The sequence below is a fragment of the Ornithorhynchus anatinus genome, chromosome X1 (genome assembly GCF_004115215.2).
Source record: "Ornithorhynchus anatinus isolate Pmale09 chromosome X1, mOrnAna1.pri.v4, whole genome shotgun sequence".
NCBI classification, from domain to species: domain Eukaryota; kingdom Metazoa; phylum Chordata; class Mammalia; order Monotremata; family Ornithorhynchidae; genus Ornithorhynchus; species Ornithorhynchus anatinus.
In genome coordinates, this window is record NC_041749.1 from 96,146,354 (window position 1) to 96,155,253 (window position 8,900).

The window sequence follows — 8,900 nt, forward strand, 5'->3', positions numbered from 1 at the left end:
TCTACTGAAAGGGTGCCAGGCACGTCTGCTTCCAGGAACCAGCAGCCGTATTTAGCCTCAGGCTGCACATGAAAGCCTGCAGTCGGAAACGTGACATTGTGTCAACATTTGAGGCAGGTCAGAGCTGGGTGAGACCATCAAAACAAGCCAAGGGAACTCAACACACCCTGTCTGAACAGTATGAGATCAGAAGCGTTGAGCAAGCCACCGCACTCACAGACTGATCCTGTTTAGTTGCAGCGTTCCCTTGACTCCTGGGAGGTTTTCTTTAGTCATTGCCAGGGTCTTTTTTTCTTTTCTAATCTCCCCATTGTAAGAAGCAGTCGAGCATGAATGTTGTAGCAACATTTCATGGAAACAAAGGGAATAAAGTACTTAATATTTGCAAGGTGTTGGCTATTGTTTAGGAGCTAACCCATACTACCCCCATCAGGCCAGTAGGAGTTGGTCATTCTCACATTCATTTTCCCGGGAGCCGTCCAAAGCCCACAGAGGTCATGTAACTTGCCTCCACGTACCTGGTCATACAGCAGCAGAGCTAGCATCACACTATAGATCTTCAGAGACCCATCCTTTGCTTAACCCCACAGAGCCATAGGGGTCACAAGAGTCATTTCATGGGTACATTTCCAAGGCAAATCATATCATCGAGGCACCCTGTATCTTGCCTAACAAGGAGAACAATTTATACTGGAAAAACTTCTTCCTATATTTTGTATTTTTACTTTAAGATGCACACACACACACACACACACACACCCCTCCGCCCCCCCCCCCCCCAGGATGCAATTCACCTCAACCATTAATTTCCATCAGTATTTTCTATGAGATAGTGATTTCTTTCAGAATATATTTCCGGTTCTATTGCACTGAGCCAAACCTGAATTTCTTGCACAGGTTCATCAGTACTCTGTAGAGGAAATAGGGAAGGTGATATTGGAAGGAAATAGTCATTACCGGTGCCTAGCAGTTGGTGTATTTTCCGAGCATTGGCTCACAAAGGCCGCTTTCCTTGCTTGGGATGTGACCTAGGAAAGTGCTTACTTTGGCAGGAGGCTTCATAAGCTGAACCGTGGCAACCAGAACACTGATGATCACCGTCTTGGAAAATATTTAGGGTTTTCTGATGGTTGGTGTGGCCTGAGATGCTGAAAGTCCAGACAAAAGAATGTTCCCCAGAACCGGGTTTTAAAACATTGTGGTCGCAGAAATTCGCATTACAGTCACTGAGCCAGTTTACTAAACGTACTTTCTTCATATCTCAAAAAAACAGAGCATGAGATTAAAGTACACCGATAGACCAGAGGTGTCCACCGTTGCTTCTGATCGCGGGGGCAGAAAAAATGTGAAGAGGTTTGGGGAAAGGAGGAATGGGCAGAATGGGACTTCTGAGACGCAAGAAGTTTTAGAAGAGCTAAAAGATTAGAAAGATATGATTTTGGAGGGGGAGGAGAGTGTCTCAGATCTTGGTGGAGACCTGGGATGAAGGGGATTGAGAGTCCAGCACGGAGTCCTGGGTGGCAAACACAGTGGTTTTGCCTCCACTGCAAGAAAATCACGGGGCCAGTGGTCCCTGTCGCTCCCAGGGTGTTGCACCTACACAATATGTATTTACACACTCAGGTTCTGGGTGTTCAGAAAGAATGAGAAAAAAAAAAAAACCCAACCACATAGAATATGTCCTCGTGCAGGGAGAGGAGGGGGATTTAAGAGGTGCATTTTTAGAGATGAGGCTTATAGAGGAAAGACGTAGTCTTCCCATTCTAAATTAATATTTCATAATCAGCTAGTATTTATTAAACCCCTACCGGGTCCACGGCACTGCATTACGTGCCACAGAATAATTTTCGGACTTGGGCCTTCTGGCCGTGCCAATGGACTAAGCAATAACTCACTTTTCCTTGATGTCAGGACAGACAACACAAATGAACAATACTGGCAATAGTTGATTGAAAAATGCTTACCTCTCCGGTCTATTAAACTCTTCCTAGCCGACCACGTGATCCAGACACTGAATTATAGTCTGAGAAGATAATCAGCTACAACCTTTTATTATATAGTTGTGACCTATTGATTAAATGGTAAAAGCAAAAGGAGACACCCTTATCTTCCACAGGAAAAGGATGATTTTTATTAAGTATTTTAAAACGACTACTTAACATTGACTCATAGATAAAAATATGTACAATTTTCCTCCTTCAGTAAGGTTCCAAAATATAAACACTGTACCTCTCCCTAGAGAAAATTATTCTCTTCAAAAACAGGAATACATTCATAGTTCTCACTTTTTGGATCAAGTTATTATACAAATAAACATCTGAAACATTTTACTTTTTAATATATTTATATATATAATATATATTTATAACAGTTTTACAAATAAAGGCAACAACTTTATACCAAAAAAGAAGTTAAAACACAATCTGCAATCAAGCATAGTGCATCTCAATAGCTGGTGCAGTGGTAGATGAACAATTCAGAAAACAATTACTCTGGACACAATATCTTTGAAAAATAAGGAGATAAAATGCTCTTTGTAGTTAAGATAGTCTCTTTAAGCCATTGGACATGACAATTATCACTGCAGAAACAATCTTGTTTTGCTAGGATGAACAGGCCTTGGGGAGCTAAGATTGGTTAATAGGCATTTTAGAAAAAAAAAATGAAACCATGTCCAACTTTGCTTAAATTAGCAGCAGCTCACTACTTTGATTTGTGAATTTATATGCTTCGCAAGTGGAAAAGCTGGCCACTTGGACTCAAGCAGGTCACACAACGTTGCTTTTCAGCTGTTCCAGGCTCGGGACACCTGTGCAGCTGGAGTAACAGAGGGCTACAATGAAGCATAGAAGAGGAGCATGAAGCTCTAAGGATCACCCTTCCCCCCCTCCTCGGCAGTCCAGCTTCTACACGAGACCCCATTTCAGTTCCTCAAATGAATTGACACCCTATAAAGCTTAAGCAGCAGCTATCCTCTTTGTTTTTTGTTTGCTTGAAATTTAGGCAGAGGAGTGGGAGAAACCCGTCTTTAACCTCCCTGAACCAATATTATGTGATGCCAATGACTGTTACTCTGCATCTCTTTAGTGGAGTTAATGCCACTGTTCAAACAGTCCTGCATGGGTGTGATGGGTGGAGTAGCATCAGTTCAGCTACAGCTTTTGGCAGGGAGCCATACTGTGAAAGTCCTCATAAGACGTACCATATTCTTGGATATTCCATGTATTCCTCCCACAGATGCCTGGCTAACTCAATAGTATTTCCTGCTTTTTGAAAAATCCATCTGATAGTTACTCACTTTCTGCACTCTAGGTGGGGATGATAAGCACAGGAGTTTTAGAAACTTCTAAAATGACTAAACTGGATCCATCCTTCATGTCTCTCCTAAGCTTTCTGGCAGTTGGAACAAAGAGGGCTTACATGTCCTACAAATACACGCACACGCACAGACAGACACACCCCACACGCCAACCCTAAACTGTACACTTCGGTTTATTGGAGAAACAAACTGAAACAGTCTCGCTCGACTTGAAACAAATAAGAAGGCGGGTGGGGGGGGGGGAAGGGCGGTCACATCGTGTTTAGTCTTTGGTTTCCAAGTTTAAAGGCGGAATATGCTTCAGCGCTTGCAGCAGAGCTGAGGAGTCGATGGAGGAATGCATTGGCAACGGAGACGGGAGTCTCTGGGGCATCAGCAACGGGGGAGAGATTTTATCTGGGTTCATCAACCCTGTCAGAGCTGCAGCAGAGGTGGAGAGCCCTGGGTACAACACCGGCACCGAGGTGGGGTACCAGCACTTCTCCAACATGGGCAGATAGGCTGTTGCAGAGGGTGGAATCAAATAAAAAGGCAGGCATAATGGAGGCTGGTGAGGGTGAGGACCCAGAAAGGGTGATCCGATCAGATCACTACTGAAATGGGCTTCGTCTTCTGATATTTCCATCCTGGTCCTTTTAGCCGGCGGATCTTCAGATTCTTGTTTGATAGAGTTAATTCTTTCGCCCACGGTACTACATTTACGATCATTATCATGTTTTAAATAGGGTTGATCAACTTTAGAGTCACTTTTCTCCGATTCCCCGCCGTAGCCGCTGTCGGTGTCTGTATCGCTGCCGCTCTGCTCGCCACTTGAATTTGCAAAAGTCCTCTGGATGACGGGCACGCAGTTTTTCCCATGCCCTTCGGGGGCCTTCGTCAGAGAACTGGGCTTTTCTTTGCAGTCCATGATTTTGGTGCCGGAATCTCCTGGCTTTCTGCCGGCTCCACCCTGAAGGACCTCAGAGACCATTCGGTGGAGGTGGTTGACGAGCGGTGAAGATTTCAGATCTCGGCCGTTCTCATGTTTCGCCAGGTACTGCAGCACCTCCCTGGCACAGGTCTGGAAGCCAGAGCGGAACATTTCCTGACCCGCTTCCAGGTTTCTGGACGACAGTTCACCTGAAAAAACACAGGCCAAAGTCAATTGCAGATGGGCTTAAGGGGTCTTTTATTTGCACCGGCCACACACCGTCTCAACCTTCTACAGGATAGTTAACCTTCCCTAATTCAATGCACGTCCACTCTGCCACAGGCACAGTTACTGAGTGGGCAATCATGAAGTATCAGGCCCAGATGAGTAAAGCGAGTTGATGTCCAGTGAGCTCCACATAATGTCATTTTTTAACTACAGAACAACCTGGCCGTCTCTGGGTCCTCACAAAGCCCCAGAAAGATAGATAAGGAAGCATCGCTGTTGCCAGTTTGCAATGGGATAGACTCAGGAAGACTGGTTAAGTGAAGCGCCTCAAATCATCGAGGAACTGGGTAAGTGAGTGGAGACTCAATCCTGGTTTCTAGTCCTGTAGCTAGGGCATTAGACAGTGCCTACAGATGACTAAAGGAAAAGAGCAAAGGAGTGGAGAGAAATTGGCTCATCAACCTTCAGAATGTTATTTGCAAGGGACCTTGCAGCTCCTGCTCTCTGAAAGCCAGTGAAAAGGGGATGATAAATTGTGGATGGTTTAATGAGGCTGGATAACTCGCCGATACGTCTAGTGGCTGTTCAGAGAGCGGCACGAAATACCTGGAAAATACTGGTATACAGTGCTCTGCACACAGTAAGCACTCAATAAATGCCAACGATCGATCACAACGCCAGGCCTGGGTGAGTCCCCCACACGATGACGAGACCTGGAAATCAGTGAAGAGCTATAGCTCTCCTTTATCGTTACGGGGGGCTGGAGCCGGGGTGGAGAAGGCTAAGGAGTCTGATGCAGATAAAGATAAATGTGGTATTGACACTAAACCCAAGCCGAGAACCCTGGGGCCCTAACGGAGAACAAGCGGCATCGAAATATTCCGCCCCCCCCACCCCGGCCGCCCGCCCGACATGTTCCTTCTAACTAGAGTATTACAATTTTCTAAGAAGAATACCCCTCTTTTAAATAGATGATTCCACCTCACAGATCAACGGCTCAAAAGTTGTTAAACGTGGAACGGTCTTAACCACGGATGTTGAAAGAAAAGCTCAGATCCCAAGGGAGGTCGGATACTCACCAGCTTGTAGACCGTTCTGTAAGGCAATTATTTTCTGTTGCTGCTGCTCGATTAGGTTGGTTAGTGCTTTCACATGCTTCAAGGTAAGTTCAAGAACCACTGCCTTTTCCAAATGACCCAAAGTCTGAAATAAAAGGAGTCCGGGTCAGCCATATGACAGATGTAATTGTAATCTAAGGCACCCAGTGAGCGACCGAAAGCGCTAGTACTTTATTTCCAAGTTCTCTCCGTACGATGAGTGCAATCGTCATCTAAGCCTATTGAGATGATCACCGACCACATTTTTCGCACGTATTTTTGAAAGAGAAGTTGGTGATGTTAGAGAGTGGGGGGGGGGGGTATATGGGGCGTAGCAGAATACTTCGAGGAAAGGATTTTATGGCTCTGTTCTGCCGTCCCTGATCAGACCCTGACCTTAACCCAGGGGAATCGGGCCACGAGACTTCTCTGCGGTGGTGTCAGAGAGAAGGGAAGCCTCCCGAAGGCCAGCCAGAAGTGCGTGCCTCTCCTTGCCGTTCCTCCCCCTGCCCGCCCCTCTTTTCTTTAAAAAGTTGCCAGCTCCTTCTTTTTAAAATTCTCGCTTTCTGCGGATCTGGCCGAGGGGAACGCTGCCGTTCTTCCCTGGCGGAAGGTGTCCCCCGAGCCCCCCGCAACGTGACGCGCGTAATAAAGGCTGCAGCGCGGGCGCCACTCATAGACGGATTTGCTCCTCAAACCCCCGAGCGGGCAGGCGGCCCGGTAAGCGATATCGATCGACTGTGGGCAGCAATCTGGCGACCGTTCTAAATGAATCTCCTCAACCCCTATTGCCATCCCTACTCCCGAAACGAAGCGTGCAGAGCACGGAATTGGGCCTGGGCTCCATCCACCCTCCCGATCTACGGGCGAACGGTCAAAAATTCGCCTTGCGGGGTCCCCGGGGAAGCCAACGTAGAAGGGGGACTTAAGGGGCCGACGACGGGGGGCTCCGGGCGAGCGGGCGGGCGACTGCGGGGACGGCCGCAGTCGCCTGCAGGTGGCGCGTTGGGCCACCCCACCGCAGCGCACGCACTAGGAGAGTTCGGAGAGGGGCCAGATTTGCACTTACTGTAAGTTTAAGATGCTCGGGCAAGAGATCTTTCAGCTGGGCGATGCACTCGTTAATGCGATCGCGTCTTTTCTTCTCGATCAGTCGGTGAGGCAGTTTATAGGTCTCCTGGAAGGCAAAAGGAGGCGGTGGGTTAGGCGGGGAGGAAAAAGGATGCTAAACGCCCTCCCCCCCTCGGAGGGGAGAGGGAGAACGGCGTTCGGGAGAGGGACAGCAGCGGAGAGGAGAGGAGAGCGCGGAGCGGTCAGGAGAGGAGAGGAGAGAGGACAACTAGTCGGAGGCTCCAGTCCCGACCCGGGGGCAGCCAGGGAGCTTAAACCGTAACGGAGTACGGTCTCCCTTTCCCCTCCCCAATCAGAGCTGACTGAAATGCTTCCCGCCCGCCCTCCCGGCGAGTCCTCCGGCTCGCTCTTCCTCATGCAGCCCCGGACCCCGCAGAGCGGGCCAACTTTTCATTGAAACTCCGGGGATGGGCAAAGCGCAGGCGGTTCTCACCCGGCAGCGCGGAGTCCCCGGCTGGGGCGGAGTGAGGAGCTCGCCTCGCCTTACCTTGTTATCCTCGCTCCTTTTTAACCCCCTTCTCGGCTTGTACACTTGGTACATATGAGTAAAATCCATCCTGCGAGAAGAGAAATGAAATGGCAGTGAAGCAAGGTGGTCCTAAACCCCAGCGCGAGAGCACACGCGCGGGCAACAGGCGGTGGTTTAAATTATCTAAAGTTGGAGGCGAGTCCGGCGAGGAACGGGGAGGGCGGGGAGGGCGGGGAGGCGCGGGCGGGCGCCGATGCAGTAGCTGCCGGGGGCACCGGAGATCCCCGGGCAATGGCCAGGGGCCGGCTGGCAGCGCAGCGGCGGGGCCCTTACCCTGCCATCTCGCTGGGCTCTAGCCCTGGCAGTTTGGCCAGGCAGGCGGGAGGGGGCTGGGCGCTGGTGATCCTTTCCATGGCAGGCTGATTTCGCTGCAAACTTATTTTTCTCTTTGGCTCACGGATCGGGAGCGGCACCCCCCCGCCAAGATCCGGACCCCCGGGAGTCTCTATGGCGATCGGATCCCCGAGCCCCCTTAATCCACTGGCGTCGAGGAGCGGCGCGGGGTGCGGGCGGGCGGGCGGGGGATCCCTGGCTGCGGCCGGATGGGCGAGGGCTAGATATTTAGTTCGAAGTTGGCATGCCCCTGTCGCTCGCCCTGGCTCTTCTCTGTCCGTCTCTTCGCACAGACTGTCTCTCGGTTCTCTCTGCGCCGTCTGGACCGTGCAAGCCAAGTGAATGAGCTGGTGGAGAGGGAGGGAGCGAGAGAAAGAGGGAGGAAGAAGGGGGTGGAGGTGGTGGTTGGGTGGGGGGGAAGGCTGAACTGAGGAGTAATTGGAAGGCTGCAGGCTGGGTTAAATGTGAGCGAGTGGGCGGATTGGAGCTTCGTGTTCCACCCTGTGACTCCAGGCACGTCTGGTGGCTGCCGGGGAGGGAAGGAGCGACCTGCCCTCCCCTCTCCGCCCTGCTCCCCCCGCCCCCCTCCTCCCCCCTTCTCCCCCCACCTCCATCACATGAGCCTCACGTGTTGGACAACGCTCCAGCTGCCGAAAGAGGCCTCCCCGGGCGCGCGCGCGCTCGCACACATGCACACACCTTCTCACTACTGCGCCCCCGTCCCCCCAGCCCCCCAAGGTGTCTGTGGCTTCTGCTTTCCCCAGACAAGAGGGGGGCTCCCTGGCCCGGGCCGGGAGCCCATGGGGAGAACAGGGAGGGGTGGGCGACGGCGTGGGCGAAGCTGCCCTCGGGAAAAACGGACACCGCCCGTCGCGAAGGGGAGGCGGACAGATCCGCCTGCGTCTGACTCAGCGGGGAGAGGAATATCCCCTCTGCCCAACCCTCTTCCTCCCCCTTGGAGGAACCCGCGCTGGAGAAACTCGGGCAGCCTCCATTCCCCAGAGGGATCGGTTTCTTTCCGTCCTTCTTTCACCCCCCCCCCCCTCCCCCTCGGCCGGCCGTTCCCTCCCCCGGCCAGGCATCGCCCGGCCGGGGGGGGGGGCGGGGCCGGGGGGCGGGGCCGATGTCACCCCATTGAACGGCCCAGCCCGGCTCGCCGAGCGGATGGCCGCGCTCCAGGGTCAAGGGCAGCGGAGGCAGCCAGCCGAACATGCCGGCTGCACCTGACGGCGGAGCGCGGCCTCGCAGCTCCCCGGCAAGCGGGGCGGGGGAGGAGGCGGGGAGGACTGGCGCATACCAGACACCGTCTGCCCTAATGCACCCGGTTGCATCATCCTTTTTTCCCCGTGCTTT

At 51.8% G+C, this 8,900-nt stretch overlaps 1 protein-coding gene across 1 annotated transcript; it reads right to left on the minus strand.

Moving 5' to 3' along the window:
- Positions 1 to 2,103: 2,103 nt before the first annotated feature.
- Positions 2,104 to 8,052, minus strand: BHLHE40 (basic helix-loop-helix family member e40). The gene is made up of 5 exons (XM_001507276.5): positions 7,488 to 8,052; positions 7,173 to 7,242; positions 6,624 to 6,731; positions 5,537 to 5,660; positions 2,104 to 4,438 (listed from the first exon to the last, which is right to left on the minus strand). The coding sequence occupies exons 1-5, from the start codon at positions 7,565 to 7,567 to the stop codon at positions 3,582 to 3,584; spliced, it is 1,239 nt and encodes a 412-aa protein (XP_001507326.2). The 5' UTR covers positions 7,568 to 8,052; the 3' UTR covers positions 2,104 to 3,581.
- Positions 8,053 to 8,900: the final 848 nt, after the last annotated feature.